This window comes from Cydia fagiglandana, chromosome 15 (assembly GCF_963556715.1).
Source record: "Cydia fagiglandana chromosome 15, ilCydFagi1.1, whole genome shotgun sequence".
NCBI classification, from domain to species: domain Eukaryota; kingdom Metazoa; phylum Arthropoda; class Insecta; order Lepidoptera; family Tortricidae; genus Cydia; species Cydia fagiglandana.
This window is the reverse complement of record NC_085946.1, coordinates 18,129,208-18,154,952: the sequence shown is the minus strand read 5'-3', so window position 1 is coordinate 18,154,952 and position 25,745 is coordinate 18,129,208. Positions and strand designations below refer to the sequence as shown.

Sequence of the window (25,745 nt, the reverse complement as noted above, 5' to 3'; positions counted from 1 at the left end):
TTCTTAGGCATCTACACATATTATACATACTATATACTTTGTAAATTCTTGCGTAGACTATCTATAGCGGATTAATAATAATGTACAGCTTGGAAAAAAAGAGTAGAAATTAAAAAATGGCAATACTGTAGTGTCGTCCCTTTCATTCCAATTCATATCAGAAAACGGGACGACACTACCTACAGTGTTGCCACTTTTTAATTTCTACTCTTTTTGCCAAGCTGTATAGCGGAATAGTATATTTATACTGGGTCAAGCAGATCTTGTCAATAGAAAAAGACGGCAAATTTGAAAAATGTAGGCGCGAAGGGATATTGAAAATTTGAATTTCGCGCCTTTTTCTACTGACAAGATTTGCTTGACAATCTATATTACATACCTTTCCTAAAGCAGTAAAGTAAGAAATATCTTTCTCTTTTACTACCCGAGTATTATTTTTCTGCTCGACGGAGCCGGAAAGCGGCAACTTCGTTTAGCGCAGCGGGCCGCTTTCCGGCCGGAAGCCAGAAGAAATATTTCCCACTATTCTTTATAGTGCATTGTGCCATATGGGGCGTAAGTTGAATATTGCAAACGAGAGTAATTTAAATCGCGACGGCTTGCCGAGTTGGCAATATTATTACGCCCCGACTTACACACAATGTTTTTCATCACACTTGCGATACAAAAATTAAGTATAAAGACAAAAAACTGTTAATTATGGCACTAGAAACTTCATAACTCCCTTGGGAGAAAGCTTTTTCTTTAACTCCCGCTAAACCTGCGTGCAATTCCACATTTACTGGGCGAGTGTGATGAAAAAGCATAAGTACAGTCTCTGGCAACAGTATCGGATACAAAACGCTTCAAAAATACCTCTAAAATAGAATTGTTTTATAAAATAATTAAGTCTATCTATCTATCCTATTATTTGAACGCTGTTATTGGTTTTTTTTGCATTAGAAAAAGACTAAGTACGTGTTCTTGACGTTGTAACAACAAAATTCTAATTCTTCATTTTTTCAATACTGTTTAGTATGTGACCTATATTCGTTCGATACCCTTAACGCCATCTAGCGAGCTCAGTCGATAACAACATGGTCCGGGTTGCTAGATTAAAAAAATAATTTCGGTGCCTTCCTACATTTTGTTTATTTTTTTAATCGAAAGGGGTTTGTAAATTAAAATTGTCTTCAAATATTGTTTTTTCTTTCTATTTAATATTAGTTCAAATAAGTAAAGAAGATAGGTAATGTTTTCTTTTCAAAATCACCTAGGATTGCACGAATCCAGTTCGGGCTGTGGCAACTCTGCCCTTTGACTTGTCATTATTCTTCCTGTCAAAATGAAGATCGTGGACCGTTTTTCTTTTGCGGTGTTTCGCCGTATGAAAGCCGTTTAATGGCTATAATACATCCCATCGGGAGACATCTCCTTTTTAAGTGAGTATTTTGGTGATTTTTGCGACGGGTTTTGTGCATAAGATTCCATTTAATAGCGTGGTGAATTTTATTTCACAGTCCCGGATTTTTATCCTATATGGAAGTCCTGTGAGACGATGGTGTGTTGGTGGAGGCCTCATCGAGTCGACATGCTGGTCAATCCCGGCCACGTATGCCGCTTCTCCTCGATGGGTAAGTTAATTACTTGTTTTTGAATTCGTAATCCTTACGCCCATGCGGGGGTCCGCTCTTTAAATCATGAACCGATTTTTCTCCTTTATTTAGGTTCCAGCTTGTCAAAAGTCTGTGAACCCTGTCTTACTACCTGTAACTCGTTACAGGGCCTACCACTTAGTCTACAGTTTGGCTGTAAGGCAGCCCCCAGCCAGCTTGGTGTACCGGCGGTCGGGGCCTGTTCGCTATTACTACAACTACCATGGATGCAGAGGCACTGCGACATGAGTCTCCATTAGTGTGTCGGCAGTGGTACCTTCCTTCTAATGTCACTACTTAAAAGGTCAGAGACAACCAATTTATTATATTCTCCAAGGCGCCCAACTTACTTTAAATAATTTTCCTTATTTTTTATACCACGTACCCAGAGTGCCCAACCATAAGAAATGTAGCCGCCAAACCCACATTTGCTCTCATATTTTTAGTTAAGTCTGTAGTAAGCTAGCCGAGGCTATTTAATATATTATAATGTCATAAGTTAACATTTGACACTTCTAAACTTAGATATTTGTCGTTTAGTCAAATAAATGTATTATAAGTAATGTACTAGTTTCCTTTATTCCATTTTAATTAGCCCCCTAAAATAATAATGGTAACAGTGTCACCCATCGCGGGGCTTTTCTTTTGGCGAGCACCCTTTAGTCACATATAAGTTAGCTAAAGGAACTTATGGTTGGACATCCTGTTTGCTTTATTGTACCTACTTTTGTTTACTGCAATATTCAAAATAATTACTATTTAATTGTGGTTAGGACAGCCACATGTTGTCAATTGTCTACTTATATACTTATGTTGTACTGTAAAGGAGTTGTAGTCTAATTACTTATTCATTTGCTGGTATTTAAACTCCAGATGTTATTAATTTAAAGCAATTTTAGACAATTGTCGTAAACTTGACAATTTATTTTATAAATGTATTTCCTTAATGTTAAAAGTTTTTACTTCATAAAAGACGTTGTAGTTTACCGGATAGCAGACACACTATGTTTTGACTATTGTATTTTTTTTTGTGATTTATATAATGTTTTACCGGAGAGTCACTCACAAAAGGTTAAACCCTTACCGGGTAGTGAGGTACTTAAGTGCTTAAACTTTAATTTATTTTTCACTTTCAATTTTTTTTTGGTGACTTGTTTACAAACAAAAGTTTTTAATTTACTAGAGGGTTAGTAGTAGTGTTAAAAATGTAATACCTAATTTCCATTGTTTTTTTTTATATACTTGATGTGAAGGATTAGTTACTGGTAATTGTACTACTATGGTAATCTTGTTTGAAAGGATGGACCGTATTATAAATTTATTACATAATGTAAAGGGAGCAAATTTGGAGGTTATAGTGAAGTACAGTCAGCAGGAGTTTACATTTATTAAGTTTATTACGGGATGTTTGGAGTTGAAGTTTAAAATAAATAAAATTAATATTAAATAGTTTCTTGACGTGGTTGGGTACAGTCAGTCACAATTATTGTTGTTGACTTACGTTTTTTTTTTAAATAACTTACCGATATTCAAATAGCGGTTTACCTTTAAGGTCGAATCTTATTGTAGTAGTTTTCACAATTGTTTCGTACGGGAGTTATGTTTATTACCTACTTTTCCTTATCTATTGTCTCGACTTAAATCGAGTTTTTTCCTTATTGTTGTTATTTTAGGTGAAGTAAATATTTACTTATTAGTTAACTATCGGTGATTGCGCGTTTTTTTTTTTTGTTGATGTTCGGTAGGAGTTTTTTTTTATATGTGTTGCGTGCAGGAGTTTTGTTTACGTATTACTTTCTTTCGATCGTGTCTGAGCAAACGTAACTCAGGCACGTGGTTTGTTTGTTGTTGGTGGGCGAAGAGGACGATTTAAAGACTCTTCGCGTGTTTACCGGGGTGCTGGCGCTTTAAACCAGCATTCCAATCGGCACTGGCTGGTCGGGTTTTGGCGGACTTTAAACCGTCAAGCTCTTAATAGCAGTGCCATCTTCTTTGTTAACGCTTTGCGGTATGACTTAAATCATATGCGTGAACGTTAATGTTGATGTTAGGGGGTTGTTATGTGGTACACGCCTTAAAGCGTCGTCCGCAAACATCGGATTTTTGTGTGTCAGACTGACAGACTTGCATTGCTTGAAATGGAGCCTGTACAGTCGACTTCCTTGTGTGTCTCGTGTTGTTTCGAACGTTACCGTCTGCCTGTCGTTCAGACACAGCTGGTCAACGTATCGTTGTGTTGCGTTTTGTCTCGTTTCCGCGTTCAGACCTGTGTCGACTTAAGGCACGGCCTGATAAATGCGCGTTACTTGAATGGTGTAAAGTAGCAGTCACCGATCTTAGTTAGTTAAATTTTACCTGGCTATAAGCCGTCTATCCACAGTGAGCGTTGGCAGTGCAGGGCGAAATCCCTGATTTCGCACTGCAGGGCCAGTGTTCCTGTGAGGAGTGTCGACTGGTAGCTCAGTGGCTCTTTAGCCGAGCTATCGGACACTGCCCTTAACTCATATGGGTAATTGACTGTACTCAGTCCTTACCACAGATTATTGATTAATCTGTTACCTTACGCACATTCCGCCATATAATTTGGACGTGCAGCCCGCGACCCAGGTCGCTCGCTGCGCCGCCAAGATATACAGCGATGCAGTGCGTAGGTAGGGAGCTTTGCAGCTTCGCTTATTAGCGTTTAGTTTCGTTTAGGTTAATATACGTTTAGGGTATCGTAGTGTATATTACGGTATAGTAATATTATAGTTTGTAGGTGGTAACTTGTGCACAGCTCGGCTGTGCTTATTTTTTTTATTATAGTTTAATGCGTGGGTTCGAATTGGGTGGTCGTTGCTTTCCTTTATGCCTTTGGCGTCGATTTTTTTTGGGACTTCTTCTAGAAAATAAGAGGGTGGTTTTGCGAGCTGGGGGCCAGCTCAAAATTTTGCCGTAGTCAAAATTTTCTTCGGGTAGGGGAGCACTGTAACAACAAAATTCTAATTCTTCATTTTTTCAATACTGTTTAGTATGTGACCTATATTCGTTCGATACCCTTAACGCCATCTAGCGAGCTCAGTCGATAACAACATGGTCCGGGTTGCTAGATTAAAAAAATAATTTCGGTGCCTTCCTACATTTTGTTTATTTTTTTAATCGAAAGGGGTTTGTAAATTAAAATTGTCTTCAAATATTGTTTTTTCTTTCTATTTAATATTAGTTCAAATAAGTAAAGAAGATAGGTAATGTTTTCTTTTCAAAATCACCTAGGATTGCACGAATCCAGTTCGGGCTGTGGCAACTCTGCCCTTTGACTTGTCATTATTCTTCCTGTCAAAATGAAGATCGTGGACCGTTTTTCTTTTGCGGTGTTTCGCCGTATGAAAGCCGTTTAATGGCTATAATACATCCCATCGGGAGACATCTCCTTTTTAAGTGAGTATTTTGGTGATTTTTGCGACGGGTTTTGTGCATAAGATTCCATTTAATAGCGTGGTGAATTTTATTTCACAGTCCCGGATTTTTATCCTATATGGAAGTCCTGTGAGACGATGGTGTGTTGGTGGAGGCCTCATCGAGTCGACATGCTGGTCAATCCCGGCCACGTATGCCGCTTCTCCTCGATGGGTAAGTTAATTACTTGTTTTTGAATTCGTAATCCTTACGCCCATGCGGGGGTCCGCTCTTTAAATCATGAACCGATTTTTCTCCTTTATTTAGGTTCCAGCTTGTCAAAAGTCTGTGAACCCTGTCTTACTACCTGTAACTCGTTACAGGGCCTACCACTTAGTCTACAGTTTGGCTGTAAGGCAGCCCCCAGCCAGCTTGGTGTACCGGCGGTCGGGGCCTGTTCGCTATTACTACAACTACCATGGATGCAGAGGCACTGCGACATGAGTCTCCATTAGTGTGTCGGCAGTGGTACCTTCCTTCTAATGTCACTACTTAAAAGGTCAGAGACAACCAATTTATTATATTCTCCAAGGCGCCCAACTTACTTTAAATAATTTTCCTTATTTTTTATACCACGTACCCAGAGTGCCCAACCATAAGAAATGTAGCCGCCAAACCCACATTTGCTCTCATATTTTTAGTTAAGTCTGTAGTAAGCTAGCCGAGGCTATTTAATATATTATAATGTCATAAGTTAACATTTGACACTTCTAAACTTAGATATTTGTCGTTTAGTCAAATAAATGTATTATAAGTAATGTACTAGTTTCCTTTATTCCATTTTAATTAGCCCCCTAAAATAATAATGGTAACAACGTGTCATTTAATTGAAAAACGCTTTTAAAAAAATCAGTATCAATTACTTATGCAAGCAAAATAATGTAAATAATCGTAATTGCTACATATTTGCCGTGACTTATTTTTCAAAAGTGTTTTTCAATAAAAAGGCACTTCAAGATTGTTTACCTTTTTTCTAATGCTAATAAAAAAAGAAGTATAATACTGAAACAATTATACTAAACGATATCACTTATACTGATGAATGGGATTATTAAACGATGTAATTTATTAATACAACTGGGGCCCATTACTCGCACCATATTATATTAATATTCTTAAGGGGCCCACTGATTACCAGTCCGCCGGACGATATCAGCCTGTCAGTTGACCGCAAAAGGCCACACACTAACAGTTTTCTGTCAGTTTTCGGCCTGACGACTTACACGAACTGATCGTGTCTGACGATTCCAGTCAGCGCCGACAGATATTCGCCGGACAGTCCGTGGCCTCGAGTCCAGTCAAACACACATCATGAGGTAGCCGGCCGGCGATCGACACACGTTACAGCATTAGTAAATTCTATTTTATTCCTAATACTTAAGAGTTCATAGTCCCTAATAAGCAATATAAGCATACGACTTTTTGTCTTCGAACATCACGGCTCCAATACTTAATTCTTTGAGGCTGATATTTGCTTGTAATTTCATACACAATTTACGGCCAGTAGACCTTATTAATCTTAAATACGGTAGGGCTTCTGTCAAATTGAAATAAAATTATTCCAAATGTGCAAACTACGTCACCAGATGTCAGTATAAAGTTTATACAATTTTAAGGCCTGAATACAACAATGCGAAGGTTGCATGTATCTAGTTTGTCAAGACTTTTCTTTATTTATCATGTTGTTACCTCGCAACTGTTTACTGTCAGTCAAAAATAAATGTCGTAAAGAGAATTATAACATAAACCTTATTTTTTTCTCTATTAATTTTAAATGTGACATATTGTATTTGCGTGGCTTATATATTCGAAAATACAGACATGATTATTGATTGCTGGAAGTGTAACCGAGTAAAAAAGGAGCAAGCATTCAAAGATTCAAATAGGGAAATTAGCCTCCCAATATTACCTAAAACACTGGTTAAAATTTTAATAGTTCTCAAGATAACGCCGGGAGGTATACCATCGTTGGCGTTCACGGCAGCTAGCAATGAAAAGACTAGCTATGAAAAATACCTTTATAAGAAAATCGAAAACATAATATCACAATTCTGATTTTTTTCATGACTGACATTCTGCAAAAATTGTGCGATTTGATTCTATAAAGTATGCTATAAAGACACGTGGTAGGAACACTTGCGCAAGTATGGAGATACCTCACCTAACCTAACCGAAGTACCTGCTTAGACAAGAGATAAGATCTATGCCTGAAATTCTTCAGCTACAAGTTGGATCCGAATTATGACAACATTAATTCATTCCGTTTTAAGTTAAAAGAATATCTGGAGCAAACTGTGTTCGGCGTTACAGAGCGTGGCGTGGCGATATTACCTACCTGCAATTCTCCTACTATGTGACAATTATTACAAAAAAAGGATATGGAGTTAGAAGCTGCAAGCGGTGGATTCAACCTACTTTTACTTACACCGGCTCTTATATAGGTGCTATCTTTGTATACCAAATTGAAAGAAATGAAAATACTTTACTGTTATGTTTTTGTTTTATTCTTTCTACTCTTTAAAACCTTTTCTACATAATATTAGGTCCACTTGGGCGGTTTACTAGTGATTTTTTTGTTTGATACCTTGTAATAGATTTTTATAATTTACAACAAATCAAAAAAAAATTACGTACATCACCAGATATAGTAATCCACTTCGTCACCTTTTTCTGGTAGTATTTCGTTTCTGTAACGGTCTGGCGCCCCCTACGCAGAGTTTCGCGTAATATTCCCTATTGATAACCTTCGTCCTTCTCAGATTTGAAAGTCAGTTAGGTAATAAAAGCTTGTAAAATAGTTTCTGGTTGGGCCAGTAATTGACTGGTAAAGAATAACTTAAAACATTAACTCCACCTTTTGTACCTTTTGTACCTTTAACTTGTTTTGTGCAATAAAGTATAAAATAATGAAATAAATAAATATTTAAAGTACATCCTATTTTACTAGTAGAAATAATAAATAGGACCAAACAAATGGAACTGTTACAATTATAGAGTAGGTAGGTAGGTAGAGGTAGGTAACTACTTTATGCAATCTGTTTAATTACGGAGGCAAACATAAGAAAAACATCAAAATCAAATTTCATGTAACTAATAAAATAACTAAAAAAGTTTCATAATTTCAATTATACCTTTGGTTTCAAAGGACCAGAACCAGAGCTTTGGTTGCAACTATTGACGTTTTCCATTTATCCAAGTAACCAATTAACCAGGTTTCACTGTAGTAGTAAAATATAGGTTTACATTTTTTGCCTTATTACAAAGGAATAAGGTCCAAAAGTGTAAACATTATCTTTGACGTCGACAGTCCATTTTGAGGAAAAAATTAAACTAGTTGAAAAACACGAAACTGAAGGCTCTCGACTGACAACAGATGACGGCCAACAGGCCACCGGCCGGCTATCTGATAATGTGTGTGTAAATTGGCCTGCAGGCCACGGACTGTCCGGCAGATATCTGTCGACGCTGACCGGAATCGACGAGCCGTAGTCCGAATAGCCGTCAGTCCAAAATCTGAAATAGAACTGTTAATGTGTGGCCTGCTGCGGTTAACTGACAGGCTAACATCGTCCGGCGAACTGTCAATTTGTAGGGATCTGTCAAAATTATATCAGACTATTGCCGGCAGGCGGCCGTACGGTGGGAAAATGACGACTCGTCTGTAGTCGCAGAGGTGGCAGCAGACCATTGCCGGCCGGCAATAATCGGTTATGTTTGTGGCCGTTATTGGTCTAGGACGGCAGGTCGCCCGATAAGGCCAGAGACTGCAGGCGGACTGGTAATCAGTGGGCCCCTTTAGTGTGTTGTCAACTTGTCACGGAAACCCTTACGATTTGACAGTTTCCAGACTAAATAATATTAGCCTAATACCGTCCGAAAAAAATAGATACTGGCTATAAGGGGTCATCCATTAATTAGGTCACACGAATTTCTAGGTTTTTTGACCCCTCCCCCCCTCCTTGTCACACTTGGTCACATTTGGCAAACCCCTCCCCCCTAGTGTGACGTCACATTTTTTCTACGAAATCGCCAAATCGAATTAAGTAAGTACCTACGTATTATTAATATTTTATGAAAATATTTTTGACGATATAAATATTAGTAATTTTATAACCCAAAACTGCTTAGGAAAGAAAATTAAACGAATAAAAACGATTATCGTTTTAAGAACTTGTTATTTAAATGTACAGCGAATAAAATAATTTAAATAAATTTTCGGTTACTGATGAAGTTAAAGTGACGTCACAAAGTTTGTGTCTCCCCCCTCCCCCATGTCACAATATGTCACATTTTCTTGAGCCCCTCCCTCCCCCTAAACGTGTGATGTAATTAATGGATGACCCCTAATAGGTACCTACTGTAGTCGAAACCGTTGGACATCGAAAGGACCCAAACAGAAGTATTATAAGTATGAAAAATTCTAAGACCCTAGTCATCTGTACACCTTTAAGGCCCACTTGCACCATCCCACTAACCCGAGGTTAAGCGGTTTAACCGTCAACCCTGTGTCAAATTGTACTGGTAACCATGGTAACTCCAGGTTTAACCGGATAACCCTGGGTTATTGGAATGGTGCAAGTGGGCCTAGCAAATTAATTTTGCGGCCCGGGGTTACAAGGTAAAACCGTCTTTGTGGCCCTCATTAAAAAGGTTAAATATGGCTAGTCTAATATTTAGCGATTCCCGGCGCTGCATGTTGTGGTGGGAACGCAGGCGCAGCTACGGCGCCCGTCATCTCGACGTAGTAGCTCCGGATCACGATTTGGAAGTAGATGTCCGCCACTGGAAATATAATTAGTCCAGTCAAGATATGAATGTACAACAAATTCAATCAGGAAGAACGATTTCCAATAATATAATTCGAAAAAATTTTGCCGAATGCGTTTGGTAAAAAAATGGTCCAACTTGAGCGAAACTCGAACTCGCAACTTAAAACACCGATCGTTATAATAATTGTCATCATCATCATTTCAGCCTATATATGTCCCATTGCTGAGCACAGGCCTCCTCTCATGCGCGAGAGGGCTTGGGCTATAGTCCCCACGCTAGCCCAATGCGGATTGGGGACTTCACATACACCTTTGAATTTCTTCGCAGATGTATGCAGGTTTCCTCACGATGTTTTCCTTCACCGAAAAGCTAGTGGTAAATATCAAATGATATTTCGTACATAAGTTCCGAAAAACTGATTGGTACGAGCCAGGATTTGAACCCGCGACCTCCGGATTGAAAGTCAGACGTCATATCCACTCGGCCACCACTTGCTCCAAATAACTGTAATAATTAATAATTGTAATGTTAATAATTAATAATTGTTAATAATTGTAATCAACTTTAATTAGTTTTTGAAGTGAAAACTTCTTTATCGGCGCTGTGCATGCACTTTTTGTGATGGGGAAAAAATGTTGAACTCGCCAGAGCGTAAGACGTAAGACGCTTCGTAAAACGGACACGTGACCTGATCGAAAAACTGTTACAATGTCATTGAGTTTTCACTTCTGCCGGCACTCCCGGAGTGCAACCCGTTGTTTTTTTTCACTTTTCCTTTAATTTGTAAAGTCCTCCTAGCCCAATGGCTATAAGAGGGCTTGCAATTATTCGAATTTGTTGAATACGCCACCTAGCGAGAGTCTTATGGTGTGGGTCGAGACTCTTCGCTATGAGACCGTTCGCTGAAACTACTATCGGGATAATGATCGTCGAATCAACATCCCACAATTCCCACATGGCGGTTATCTCGTGAGCCAAGTCTAGCTTGCTGGACTTGTCCTTCTCAGCTTTCACGAAATTCTCATCAATGGGGGTTGGGGACGCGACCATGACCAGGCGCTGCGATAAATCTGCCAGCATTATGGCAGGTTTTTGGCTACAATAGTCTTGTTAATGATGATAGATGGATTATTTATTTTATTATTTACATTACTGACCAGTATAACAGAAGACCATAATCCATTGTAGCGCGCCCTGCGACTGCGTGAAGAGGCCTATTAGAGAGAGCGCGATCCACACCCAGTTCGCCACCCAGTATATCATCACGTAGTTGCGGCGTTTCTGAAAATATATAATAAATACCTACTTAGAAAGGTGTGTACATAAGGGCAATCTAAAAAAAGACTGGCGTATTTTTTTTTGCCTGAGAAACCATCGTATCGCCAAGAAATCTTGTATACGTGTCTCGCTCATACAGCACAGTCAGAAAGGAAGAACTTCAGCTCCTGCTCTGTCGACCTTTTAAGTGGAGTAATATATTAGGCCAAGCAATAAGAAGTTATAGAGGGAAATGCTAGGAACACAATTTTACTCTACGTAACTTTGTTTGGACTAGTTAGGAGGTGAACATATCAAAAGTCCCCGGCCGTAGCCCCGGTGCTGGGGGGTAGAGGGGGGAAAGAAGGTCTCATTTTTCGGTTTTTCACTTATATCTTGGAAATTTTGCGTCTTAGCGACATGACTACTAAGACAAACCAAAAGCCGATAAAATTTGTTACAAGTTTTATTCAGTCAAGTTTTTCGATATCTTGAATAGTTTTTGAGATATCCGCTCTTGAAAGTTTATTTAGGGCTTTCAATTTTATCTTGATATCTACATTAGTGACGCTGCTAGACCGTGTTTGGTATCATTTTCGTATAAATCGGGGGTGCTGAATTCAGTTTTGGTATCACATTGACACCATTTACTTGTTACTTAAAATTTTTTTTTTATTTTTTTTTTTCGTAGAACCTTCTTTTTGCAAAGTGTTACTTGTCACTTTTTGACATCTATCAATAAGGATATTTAGACTACGTCCCATAGCAGCAACATTACCATCAAAAAAGCCTTTTACATTATGTAACAACAAAAACTTGTTTATTTTTAAATTGATATTATCTCTGAAACTAGGCGTTTTTAAAAAAAAGTTTATAGGACATTTTTGTCTCTAAATATGATCAGGAATACGCTGTTAAAATTATTCGGTTTGCTCATGTTACACCGTGTATTTTGGTCACTTTATTTATACAATACCTTAAATAATCCAGCAATCAACACACCAGCTAGGAACAGGAATCCTATACACATCAGTAGCGCTAGGACCAACTGTGCTGTAGGTTTCTCAGCTATCTCTTCCTCGTTAGCCGCGCCTGTGTGGTAGCCGCTCATTATTGATATAAAGCCTATTATTGCTGCGAGGAACAGCAACTGGAATTTATAAATATCCGAGTATGATTAATACCTACTCCACTCCACTCCACTGATTACCAGTTCGCCGGACGATATCAGCCTGTCAGTTAAACGCAAAATTTGACAGCTCCGAACAACTGACAGGGTGATATCGCCCGGCGAACAGGGCTATAACCGCGAAAATCGAAGTTCGCAAATTGCGGGCATTTTTCTCTGTCACTCTTATTACGCCTTCATTGGAGTAAAAGAAAAAGATCCCCGCAAATTGCGAATTTCGGTTTTCGCGGTAGCCCCTCTGGTAATCAGTGGGCCCATTTATAGAAGCATTTGAACCTTAAAGATCCTTAATTTGAGTGGATAATTAACCGCAATTGTCACTTGTACGACGTGCGCGGGATGCACTGCGATGAAATTGTAATGCGTTTTCTGTTTCTAGGTTTTATTGTATTTAATTTTAGCTAACTCTATGGTTAATAAAGATAATTCGGTAGCTAAGGCTGGACTTGAACCACTACCTAATATCTACACCCCACCACACACCACGGGCAACTGTCTTATTTTATTTTCCTTAATATTTCGTTAGACATAAAATTATTTCCACTTCATGAATAATCTATGTATAAACATAGTTGCATTTGTACTTTTTAACAACACAAATCAGAATCATGAATGATAATTTGATTATTCATATTTAGACACGCTTTTTTTTAAAGCCTATCCTATATATTGTGTCTCACTCCTGGGCAAAATTTAATGAAAATAATTTGACTTGATACGTACCACTTTGAAAAATCCTATCATTACACTGGCTACCCTTAGGTTCCGAAGACCGCAGCAGCTCTGAACCGTCGTCGACGGACACTTTGTGCACGGCCGTCCCATCTCTAGTCTGAAAAAAATAGAGTGTGAAATAAAAGTTTGAGAGATAGCGGTCAGTGCGAACGAGTTGAGATAAGAAGAAACTTTTGTTGGCGAGTGTATTCTTTAGAACAAGACATTTTTTTTTAAATTTTACCTTCTAGGTATGAATCGATAAATTTGACATTCCTGAGACTCAGTTTCGGTTCGAGTGGCAGTTGGTGGTACTAAATACATTTGAGATGAGTGAATGAAATGGCTGGGTCGCTTATCGCTCGCTTGGTCGAAATTTGATCGCAATAACGATGTATGTTAGGTAAAAGCGACGCAAATCAGTTTAGACCCTTTAATTGAAGGTATTCGGTCAGGTGCCTAATAAGCGGTTAGAATCGTATATAATAGGTACTAACGAAAAAAAAAATACTTTGCCGATACTTTTAGATTCAATTAAGATAAGATAACCCTACTATATAGTTAATTTCTAAATTATAATCTTTTACCTCATTAAAAAACGTTAACTTGAACTCTATGTAATTAACGTTACTTGCAGATTCACAACTTTAACTTTCAATAATTAATTAATCGAGCTATTACCTATTTCATAAGAGTTGATTTTTTATTAAACATTATATACATACATATATGTATTATTTCTTTAATAATTTATTTTGCATTAACCTATCGGGAAATCCATTTATTACCTGACTATATTTATACGTGGTGTAATATTAACAGGAAAAACCAATTGGTACCATTGGTACCTATTTCCGCCAATCAATAATGTGCACATTTTTCCCTGAGATTCAATCAATTTATGTCACCAAATGTACCAGTTATAGCCATCTTAACTCATACAAAATACATGCCCATTACTTATATAAGTATTCGAACGGTTTCGACCCCGGGACCTCCTGCTTCATAGGCAGGGTCACTACCGACTAGGCTAGGAGGACGTTAAAAGAAAGATGCACAGGGGGCCACAATGAAACGGTGTCTCTGTCGGCGGCCGATCGTATGATTAGGCATATCGTGAAATTCCTAGGCATATCGTGAAACGTGAAAATCTTTGACTAGTTCCCTGAGTCGACGGAGCCCCGCTACGCGGGGCTCCTATTTCTGGCTAGTTTGCCCTTCGGGCATCTGAAGCAAGCTAACGAACCTATCCTACATATATATTGGTTTCGTCAAAACATTACACAGGAACATTACGATCTGCCTGATCTTACGATCGGCCGCCGACATCTCTATCGCACTAATATGGAAGATCTCTGTGATAAAGAGACAACAGCATTTCGTCTCGTTTTCTGCAAACGCTAGGCTCCCAGGTAAGCAAGTCGTTAGTCATATTGTATCATCTGAACACCGTTTCTAGTAAACAAGCGCACCCACACATGTGCCGTGCTAGGGGTCATCGATAAAAATATGTGACGTTCCACTGCAAAAGGTACCGTATGGCGGCTGGCGCTTACGTCGCATAGCGCCGCAATAATATTGGAGCGGCGTTAATAATAGCGTAAGCGCCAACCGCCATAAGGTACCTTTATCCGTGGGACGTCACATATAGTGTCAAGTTCCCATCCTACGACGTAGTCGGTATATAATGCACTACTTCCTGCGAACTTCTTAGAAAAATGTTTGAAGCTTAAACGTTTACTGTTACAGTTAGTAACAACTAACAGCCGGCGCGTGTAATCGTTTTTTTAAACAATACAATCTAAAAACATGCCTCGTATAAACAGTATTGAGTATTGAGTAAACACTAAACTTCACTTCACTCACAAAATATAATATGCTGCGAATAAACAGAATTAAAATAACCGTTGATATCAGTTCAAGACATAGTAAATTCAATTTAAATTGAAATAACTTTGTTTTATAACACATTATCGAACCACCACATTTTACTTACCAGTTACAATATCTTATACCACGAATTATATGTATAATAAAGTAACAGTCCAACACATTGAAGTCAACTCAATTTGAAATAATTTCACCCACAAGACATGTTTGTTTGGGGATCCACTCAACACTGAAGGCGTCCGATCTTTCTTGTTTTTTGCGAAGCTGCGAAGGGTGAACGCTGGTTTCAAATAGTGTTCCGTGGTAAGTATAGAGCTTTCTGATATACCTAGTACTTAAAGTTGGTATTACTTTAGCCATAGGAAAAATGCCAGTAAGATGATGAAGAGTAAAAAGATAGAAAGTAGGTAAGACATTAGGTGCTTGCAAATAATGTAAGTATGCTCATAAAATACCTACTTCACAGCATCCACATTGTGATAATCTTATTGCAAAATAATTAGGTTAGGATTGAGTTACTAGTTTTTACAACCAATTATATACAACGGAACCCTAAATTTTATCATACGTTTATTTTATGCAACCGGTTTTGATTGGAATGCGCATGGGCAGACCTTGTTTCAAATAAGTTTAAGACCTATTATCGCTTGCACCGCTTTATCAAGTTACAATAATACCTAGGTAGGTATAACAATGTTATTAATTCCGTAGTGAGATTTATTTTATATCACCTATTTGCATATAAGTGTTATGTTCTTATCTGAAATTGCAAGATCCGTACGTAACACGTAAGTACCTATTATATTTTGTCTACTATGTGTGAGACCCGTTCAAGTGAAATGTAGGTATATGTACAGGTTTTTTTGCAATAAACATTGGGACATGTGATTTAATGTATGTTTTGGTTTCTTAATTAATTTATGATCAGCAGCTAATCAAGTCTAGAAATAAGACAAGTGAGTATCAGTTATTTCGGGGAATACCCGAAGATGTACTTCACTAAGTTACAATTTTACTACACTGGCAACACCAGTCAGACGGTTAGGACTGGCCTTTGCATCATTGGACACCACATGTAAAAAAATTACCTTTACATTTGTAGAATGGGACCCAAATCCTGCGCAGCTACGCTAAATTGGTCTTTGTAAAGCACAGATAAAATTAGCATTTGTGATTTGTTTTTATACAATAAAGAGTTTATACATACATAAAAAATATGTACTTACTTTTTAACTATCTTTTTTCGGTCTTGTAAACCTTAAAAGTTAGGGTTACCTATGATCCCTATTTACCCACAGATTTTGTAGTTTACAGAGGCTAGGTAGAATAATTCATGAAAGAAAACAAGTGATTGAATTCTACAAAAATAAATATATTAAGTTTCTTATTGTATAATACTTTAGTAACAATATATTTCATCTATCTAATCATAATTGAAAATCTTAGTCAAAAAAAGTAAAAAGTTATTTCCTATAATAGTATTTTTACAACCCCTTGTGCTCATTGACAATCGAAAAACTTAACCTTTTGCTGAAGATTTTTGATGTGAACACTTTAGCGGCACTGTGCACTTTTTGAGGTGGGGAAAAATGTTAAACTCGAGACAGCGTAAGGCGTAACCTTCTCTTTCTACCGAGCGGCGAAAATGTATGCCTGTTTTGTTTAGGCGGCGCAGGGCGCTTGCGTGACGTCATGTGTGACGGACAATGACATTGTGTTCTTCTATTTTTGATTTAAATGCCATCTAGTGAGTTTCCTTCAAACTGGTATTAATATAACTGTAGTACTCACAGTGATGTGCTTAGGGGTTTCAAGTAATGCGACGAAATACCGCTAGATGGCGATAACCTCAATTATACATAGTGCTGCAGACATTTTGCACTAGATGGCGCTGTTATTAATAATTTGATTTACAATGTAGTTGAGTTTTCACTTCTGCCGGCACTCCCGGAGTGCAACCAGTTGTTTTTTTTTTCTATATTAAATTTTAGCTAACATATTAAATGTACTACGCCTGCGACCAATAACACACTGAGCGCAAGCGCGGCGTCAGTAGCCGCGTCTGTCGCGTGATCCCCGATCTGCGCGGCGCGGCACAGCGCGTGGAACACGTAGTGCTGCTCGTGCACGCTGTGGAACAGGTGCGCTTTCGGACCTGGACATGAGAGGGTTAAGTTAGCCAAGTTACTAGGAAAGGACAGGAAACACTGGAAGGAAATGGAGGAGGCCTTCACTCATAAGGGATCCACATAAAACAAACATGCAATATCCAAATACCTTATTATAAAAACAACGAAATGTAAAATTTTATGTAGAAATAAAAGGCTATATTATTATTATAAGTTAGCCAATGGCTGGGCTAAGTCTGCTTTTGATTTTCTGACTAGGGCCACTTGCACCATTCCAGTAACCCGGGGTTTAGCGGTTAAATCTGGAGTTACCATGGTTACCAGTATAATTTCAAAGTGGCGTGCTCTTGTGTTGGAGGCCAAGACTCATTTTGGGTCACCGCGCCAACAAAGTAAGTAGTAGTAGTACTAGTATAATTTGACATTGGGATAACGGTTTAACCGCTTAACTCCGGGTTAGTGGGATGGTGCAAGTGGGCCTTAGGCAGGGTCACTAACGACAAGGCTAGGAGCCGTCAAGGAACCCCTTAAAAAGCCCCCTACAATTCACTCGCGCTCCCTTACTGGAAAGACGAGAATCCAGGGAACATTAAACAAGAACTATACCTCTAGCGTATATCGGCTGTTCTCATCCAGAATGATGTCAACTATCTACATGGTCGTCACTGTTGTCCGGTACCCTTCGGACTAAGGTATACATGTGCTAATTTTTACTTCAAAATATGGTGTTCCAGTGAAGCCGATAGTTCATCCTTACTCTCTTACGCGTTGGAGAATCTGCCACCTTGTAGCTTAAATAGAAAGCCTAAACTTGACTTCGATACTTCGCCAATAAACATGGGGTTCCAGAGAAGCCCCCTGTAGTTCATACTCACTACCTGTATTTCTAATCTGTCACCCTGTGACTTGAATCAGATACTTACTGTCCGATTAGAACTTTAAGATACGTCAATTCATAGATCTAGAAACGTTATGTGTCAGTGTCAAAAGTGACGTTTTTGTTTGAAGAAACGTCACTTGGATCTATTAATTGACGTGTCTTAAAGTTCGAATTGGGCAGTTAAACTTGACATTGATACTTTACAGATGCAAGTACCACGTTTTCTTATTGGGAAGAAATGAATCCCAAACTGGTCAAAATATGGCAAAATAAGCAAAAAGGAATAAAACCTCTAGCGTATATCGTGGTATCGCCACCCCCATGGCTGTTCTCATCCAGAATGATGCCAGCTATCTGCTCATACATGAAGTCGTCACTGTTGCCCGGATCCTTCCGGACTACGTGTTGGTCTTCCACTTGGTAATGCAAGGCGCCCGGCCCGCCCGTGCCGTATGAGAGCGTCGTGTAGGGCTTGTGGTCGTAGGGGGATACTTCGGAGTGGCCTGAAACCATAGAGATGATATGAGTATGGTCACCAATGTCAGCAGCGACACTTTAAACTGACATACTTTAATGTCCTTACATATCGTTAAAAGGTGGACGATGGTAGGAGTATTACTTACAAATACATATATTATAAACTCTCTTCTTAGATCCTCTTGATCTCCTATCGATAGACAGAGTATGCTTATCGTCAGTGTCCACCAGTGGAGTAGTGTCTTAACAATTGCAACATGGGGCCCGTTTCTCAAAAGCTTGTAATTTGTAATACAAGCGGATTTCACTTTTTGACAGCTCTGTTAGAAAGGGACTTCCACATACAAGTTACAAGATTTTGAGAAACGGACCCATGGTCGCATCCTTTACCTTTGGCAGTTTATCTTGCCACCTACCTATTGACCATCATAAAGGATTACGGGCAGCATGTTGGCTTCGTACTACGGTACTACTTACCAAAGATATTGGACCCTCTAAGCGGATATCCGTTGATAGACAGCGTATGTGTATGGTCCGCAGTAACCACGAGGAGCGTATCAGCTTCATCTGTCATAGAGGCGGCGACTCGGACGGCATCTTCCATGGCCGCGGCTTCGTCGATGGCGGTCTTTGCGCGCCCGCGATGGTGCGCCATGTCTATGTTACCGCCTTCTACCTGGGTAATGATTGGGAGTTAATTAATGAAATGTGTCGTGCCGTGCCGTGAAGAGAGCGTAATTGGGACAACCAAATGCTCGATTTGAAGTCCTAGGTACCGCTGGAAAGAAGTAATAGCTGAAGACCTGCTCAACCTCGGCCATAGTGACTGGCGAGAGGTATCGCAAGGCCGAGAGGCATGGCGTGATCTGGTGTCGGAGGCCAAAACTCACTGTGGGTGGTTGGGTCACTGTAGTAAGTATGTATTAAAATAGATGTATCAGTAATACCCACTATAAGAGCATTTTCTCAGGCGTCTTGCGTGGCCAGTATGAACCTCAAAATAATTTGTAAGTTGACTCACCATAAGGAAGTACCCATTAGGGTTCCTCCGCAGCACCTTGATGGCTGCCTCCACCATCTCACTGATCGACGGCATGCCTTCAGGGCCATGGTTCCGCTCGAATTCATACGCCATGTGCCCGTTGGCAAAGATTCCTGTAAAAAGAAATAGAACAGATGTTGTACTTTACTCTCAAGAGAAAGGAGCCATTGGGCTTCTTACTTGTATTGACGGGATATATAAGTCTGTCTCTTTCTATCTAGTGGTATCTTTATCATATCATTATTAGGGTTCAGTACCTCAAAAGGAAAAATCGGAACCCTTATAGGATCACTCGTGCGTCTGTCTGTCTGTCCGTCTGTCACAGCTTATTTTCTCGAAAACTACTGGACCAATTAAAATAGAAATTTTTGAGTCCATCATATGGCTGCTGATCGCGACACAATGAACTGAAATCTACCTTTGATTGCAGAAACTACATCAACTTTGGGAATGCTACGAGTATATTTTAGGGATAGTTATTAGGTTTCAAACTCTTTCTAATACCTATTGCACTGTCTAGTAATACCAGATGACGTTAAATGTGTCTCATACAAATAGAGGACATCCCTGCTTTAACTTTTTAGTTGCCTATTCATTGTACGAAATGGCTATAGTTGATTGACCCATCATAGAACTTACCTCGTTGTGATAAGGTTTATACATGTAGTATGACCAATTAACTGCTCCAAAAATGGCTTTGAACTTAACCCATCAAGTAATCCGTATCATCAAAGTTAACCCCTTTCAGCTCACTAATATTGTCCTGCACGACACTGTACTTCAGCACTCGCTTCTCTTCCCAGTCCTGCGTGAGGTCGCGTCCGTCTGTATTGTAACAGCCCCACAAGTTGATAAGATCGCTTTCGAGGGCTGAGGAGTTGGAAGCCAGCATTACTTACCCATCAAATAATCAGTATCATCGAAGTTAACCCCGCTCAGCTGGCTATTGTTCTGCACCACGCTGTACTTCAGCTCTCGCTGTTCCTTATCCATCTTCCAGTCCCGGATGAGGTCGCGTCCGTCTGTACTGTAACAGCCCCACAAGTTGATGGGGTCACCGTCGAGGGCTGAGGAGTTGGAGACCAGCATTTGACGGCCTCCACCCATTATTACCTGGAAAGGTATATCGGCATGTATAAGCACGAGTAAGATCATCAGGATATCGTGGGATCAAATGTTTGTAATATAGGTACCTAATTTAGCTCCTTACCCTTATGTGCTCCTTTTGTTTTTCTTTGCCCCTGAGGAATGGTGGCCTGACACTACTAGTGGCGTATAACGGAAGCGATGGAGTGGATTACTCATAATGAACCTCTTAGATTTATCAACTGGTCTTCTACATATGTTTCTTAGGCTTTTAGAAAAAATATAAAAGACTTACATGTAGGTCCCTCCCCGGCCAGTCCTCCACCAGCTGCCTGGCGATGTCCTTGCAGGCCCGCGACTCCTGAGGGATGACCGATTCGCATTCCCAGTGACGATTAGAAGTGTGAGCGTAAAGTGGGGCCGGGGTCGCGTGGGTTACTCGCATCGTTGTCACGAAACCTGGAATCAAAATTATTATTGTCATTTGTCTTATCTCTTGACGTAACGTACTCGTATGATTGTCATCTGTACAATAATAATATAAATAATAGGGTCATACATGGACTTACATGTATTTTATCAAGTGATCTCAATCTAAGTCATGTTTTAATATGATATTATAGCAGGCAAGAAGCAAACGAGCAGAGGAATCGCCTGATGGTAAGTGAATAAATACCATGTTAATGCATATTGTATGTATCTATTTGCACTCTTCCCCGCTTCTAAAGCCACAGCAGCTAGAGATTTCAGCTGCGCCTCAGGATCCAAGGACTTGAGGCAGTCATTAGCTGCTACGGTGGCGTCGACGCCGATGGTAGGCTGGTTGACCTCGATCTCGTCTGTAGGCCAACTGTGCCTTTGATATAAATTAATTTACCTGCACTCTTCCCCGCTTCTAAAGCCACAGCAGCTAGAGACTTCAGCTGCGCCTCAGGATCCAAGGATTTGGGGCAGTCATCAGCTGCGACCGTGGCATCGACGCCGATGGTGCGCTGGTTGACCTTCGTGCCGGTGAACATGGCGGTGGCCGTTGACGCGGAGTCTGGGACCATCTTGTTGGCGGAGTATGTCTGGAAGGATAACAATATAAATAGTTTATTCGCTGTAAAATGTGAAACGATTGGTACATTTTTTACAGTACGGTTTCCATTTTGAACAACTTGCAGTGTCGAGACACATTATTGACGTAGGTTCAGTCGCCATCAGATATATCGAAGCGACCCAGGTGCTCAAAAATATCTTAATACACTTTAACGTCTTGATAACATACGCTTTGTTTAGATATTTGTGAACACTTAGATAATCTGATGGAGATTGTACGAACGAACGTTCAGAGTCAAAACTCGTTGCACAGAAAAACAATCACTATGATGTAATTCAACGATAATATGTTAATAACTTACACTTTCTTTATCAGCTTTATCTTGTTAACACCTAGATAATTAAATACAATTGTATATTTATCGCGATTTTAAGGTTATCTGTCTGGGTACATATTCTAATATAAACACGCTATAAGCTGCCTGCACCCAAAGCAAATAGTCTTAAATCTGTACAGGTGCTTATAACGCCATAATATAATTTTATAAGTAGGTAATATAAAATTATATTTAGATATTAGCGTTATAATATTGTACAAACGTATTCAAGGAAATTCTAATAATATAGGCGTTTGTACATATACATAATTATCTTCGACTTTAATATTTATAAATATAATAAGCATCTGAGAGGTGAAGCGATTAGATTCGAGATCAATATGTATACTGTACACTGTATTAAAATATGGAAAAGCATGGGAACAGCAACGCTTTTCCAAGATTTTGGTATGTATCAGATAGAAGTAAATTAACATACCTACTTAAATACAGGTGTCTTGTGCCTTAAATAAACAACCTAAACTTGATATTGTCACTTCACGCTAATTAATATAGTGGTGTGTTGCCCCTGCTGTTCTAACGTACGGTTCCTAATCGTTCAACGTTATTTGGCAACAAAGAAATAAAGATGGTTATTACGCAAAATGCACCAACAATTTGCAAAAGATTTGTTTTAACCAATGTAGAGTGACTGCTACAGTTATTCGCCACTACATAGTGATTGGCCACTCAAAGGTAAAGCCAGATAAAGAATGAAGGGCATTGGAGCAAGATCATCCAGCACATGGAGATGGTGGAAGAAGCTCGATCTTGAGTAGTCGACGGATCTTTCCTAGGGGGTAGGTAATTGCATTAAAGATCCCTATGGATCGAAGTGTATCCGCAAGGGTCCCCGAAAATCATAAGATAAGATAATTGGCCACTCCTAATAAATCGGAAAGTAAACAAGCCAATTGAGGTTTTTTTGTTAAGCGTTGCCAATCACTATATAGTGGCCAATAACTAGCAGTCACTCTATCTATTGTAGCAGACTACTATACTTCAGCAGACTTAGCGTCGAGCGTGCACAATTGCACATTGGGTATAGCTACATTCAGTAACCCTTGAGTAATTCTTACCATCAGCAGACCAACATGTGGGAACTCCTCAAAAGCCATTCTGTACCCCTCCCCACCCTTGTATATCCTGGTGGCGGTGATGGTGTTCGGCCCCATGCCGTCCCCTATGAATAATATTACATTCTTGGCTCTGTTCTCGTTTCTCTTCACGTTCAGCGCCTCTTCAAGCTCGGCGTGCGCGAGGTCCCGCCAATACTTGTTATCTGAAATGGATTTTTTATTATTATTCATCGGTAGACTACGTCGGAAATAGACGCCTCAATCTCATTGTCCAAGGCCCTAGATCACGCGTGGTAGGCCTAAGAAGCGCTGGGTGGACGTCGTGACAGCGGACATGCAACAGAACAATCTCACACCTGAGGATGCCGAAGACCGGGCAAAGTGGAGAAGGCTGAGCAAGAAAGGCCGGGAAAACGCTAGGTTGAAGAAGAAGATTCATCAACTGATTCAAAGAAGTATAACAAGGTTTGTAGCTCTAAATAGTAGCAATGCTGATGTTGTCCCTATCCGAATGTAACATTTTGGCATAAGTACTGCCAGTGGCCTATTTTATAAAGCTACAAGTTACAATTTACAAGCGAAAGTCTCGTTCTAAAACATAGGGTTAGAAAGAGACTTCCGCTTGTAAATTGTAACTTGTAGCTTTATAAAATAGGCCACAGCTAGCGACTCATTTTGTCTATTCTAGACCTTATCCGGTCATAATGTAGTGCAAGGGTCTATAAATATGTGACCTTCTCTATGAAAAGGGACCTTATTGTCGATGGCGTCTACGCCATTATTAACGATGCTCCGATAAAAATACAATGTCGCGCGACGCTGTACTGTGTCAGCGCCATCGACAATCAGGTCCCTTTTCATAGATAATGCCCCATATAAGCTCCGAATGGTCCATTAGATGTGTCGGCCATAGTATTAAATCGCACTAATTCAATATTATCGCCGATGGTGTCCGGTGTTGTTTCATTTGCAAAATGTTCATTAGTAGCACGCGTTTATATCAACTTTGCCTGGATTAGTGTTTGTTAGGTTAGTTAGTTACAAATAATTGTACCTAATTGGAAACCTTAACCGTGTCACACTGCTTTAATTAGTGGACACCTTCTAATTAAGAAATGTGGGTAAAATACTTAGTAACGCACTTAGTATCTAACCTTTGTATTTGTTGTGATCAGATTTCTATGTGTTTTTTTCTTAATTTTTCTTATTTTTAAATTGTCTGCAAATTACAATGGAATGAAAGGCCTTCCTGAGGTGATATTTCAGGATCTTATTAAGATAAGATACCTAATAATATCTGGGAGACCGAGCTTTGCTCAAAAAATTAAAACCCTGCTAGATCGATTTATAACCTCCATATAGCAAATTTTATCGAAATCGTTGGAGCCGTTTCCGAGATCCCCGTACTATAATATTTAAATAAACGTTAATTGTTCTTTTAAAGGTATTTCATTTATTCATTTTATGCTAATTGATTTTTACAGTGGTAGGTACTAATAATTATAACGCGGAATCCATTTTCTAACACACTAAGTTGAAAAGAGCCTTCCTTGTTTAATGTTTATTACAGACGTTTACAAATAGTTCCCCTATTGTAAAATGTACATTATAAAACAGTACCTATTTAGGTAAGTGATGATTTTACTTTTAAGATTTTTTTTGAAGAAGCATACTTATGTAAAAATATGATAGAAAAGTTATTGAGCCGCGTAAATAACAGTAACTTTACTGTAGGTAATTCATAAAAAGTTTAAGATTTATAACACAACGGGGTCTTCCGATATTTCCGATTAAATCTGCGCTCACGAACGTCAATTTATTCGCTAATGATTCGGTCAAATTGTGTTTTTTGAAAAACAAATTTAATTATGGCCCCATCACAACTTGACCGAATCATAAGAATAAGAATAAGAATAAGAATAAGAATAAGAATAAGTGGGTATACCTAGGTAATTATGGATCTAAACCTACCTCATTACCAGTTTTTTGCCTTGAGTTTGTTGACCTATGTTATATAAAACATTTAGACTCTAGCTAGTGTCTAAGCGCTAGTGAAGATTTTTAGATTTAATGTAGTTCTACCGCTTTACCAAACAAAAAAAAGCAAAGTGTTAACAAAACAAAAGCAAACCATCAAAAAGGGCTTTTAATACTTTTAAAAGTAATTGGTAAAATAATTTAAAAATCAAGAAACTAAACAGGTAGGTAGGTCAGATGCTCATTTGATTCATATAAAACTACAAAACAAATTCTACCTTCAATACAACCATTGAAAACCCGGCTTTTCAACAATTGCGCCAGAAACCACAAGGTTAAACAATAATTTGTAAAAGAAGAAACCAGGAAATAACAATCGAGATCAAAAACCAACATATCCGAATTAAAAAAAACTACACCATTCAAAAAGTAACAATAAAAAAGTTCAAATTCTCACCGGTCCGAAGTGAACGCGCGCCGAACACAAATAAAAAAAACAAAATTAGAACGCGCATGTCTAGCCTCGGCCACTGAATGAATGGCACTGATAACTTCAGTCAGCCGGTCCGTATTGTACGATGGCCATGTGACAATGGAATTTAATTTTGCAGCGCTAGGTATATGTAGTGCTGAGAGCGCTTGATAGCAAAATTGCTGATGTATAATGATATATTGCATTGTTTTAAAGTAATAAAAAGAATGCAATAATGATGACTTTTAGCATCTTAAACATGGTAACCTTGTATGTTCTGTATGCAGTGAAAGTTC

General features: G+C 39.0%; 2 protein-coding genes and 1 long non-coding RNA gene across 4 annotated transcripts; 1 reads left to right on the top strand and 2 right to left on the bottom strand.

Annotated features, from left to right (window-relative positions):
• The first annotated feature begins 119 nt into the window (after positions 1 to 119).
• Positions 120 to 5,827, top strand: LOC134671521 (uncharacterized). Its single transcript, XR_010099229.1, has 2 exons — positions 120 to 5,051; positions 5,130 to 5,827. It is a non-coding gene; the product is annotated as an uncharacterized LOC134671521 (long non-coding RNA).
• LOC134671497 (uncharacterized) lies at positions 5,818 to 15,112 on the bottom strand. 2 transcript variants are annotated; one of them, XR_010099225.1, is made up of 6 exons: positions 14,996 to 15,112; positions 13,009 to 13,117; positions 12,073 to 12,246; positions 10,997 to 11,120; positions 9,428 to 9,851; positions 5,818 to 8,582 (listed from the first exon to the last, which is right to left on the bottom strand). XR_010099225.1 is itself a non-coding variant. In XM_063529364.1 (5 exons), exons 2-5 carry the CDS (start codon positions 13,108 to 13,110, stop codon positions 9,736 to 9,738), a joined length of 516 nt encoding a protein of 171 aa, XP_063385434.1. In that variant the 5' UTR covers positions 13,111 to 13,117; positions 14,996 to 15,112; the 3' UTR covers positions 9,396 to 9,735. The 2 variants fall into 2 exon arrangements, 1 of the variants encoding a protein (XP_063385434.1); XM_063529364.1 differs by lacking the exon at positions 5,818 to 8,582 and having other exon boundaries at positions 9,396 to 9,851.
• A 1,128-nt stretch (positions 15,113 to 16,240) lies between these two features.
• On the bottom strand, positions 16,241 to 25,561 carry LOC134671463 (alkaline phosphatase). Its single transcript, XM_063529325.1, has 9 exons — positions 25,435 to 25,561; positions 23,001 to 23,203; positions 21,381 to 21,573; positions 20,799 to 20,962; positions 20,317 to 20,530; positions 19,397 to 19,530; positions 18,853 to 19,051; positions 18,189 to 18,401; positions 16,241 to 17,044 (listed from the first exon to the last, which is right to left on the bottom strand). The coding sequence occupies exons 1-9, from the start codon at positions 25,490 to 25,492 to the stop codon at positions 16,881 to 16,883; spliced, it is 1,542 nt and encodes a 513-aa protein (XP_063385395.1). The 5' UTR covers positions 25,493 to 25,561; the 3' UTR covers positions 16,241 to 16,880.
• Between the last annotated feature and the right edge of the window lie 184 nt (positions 25,562 to 25,745).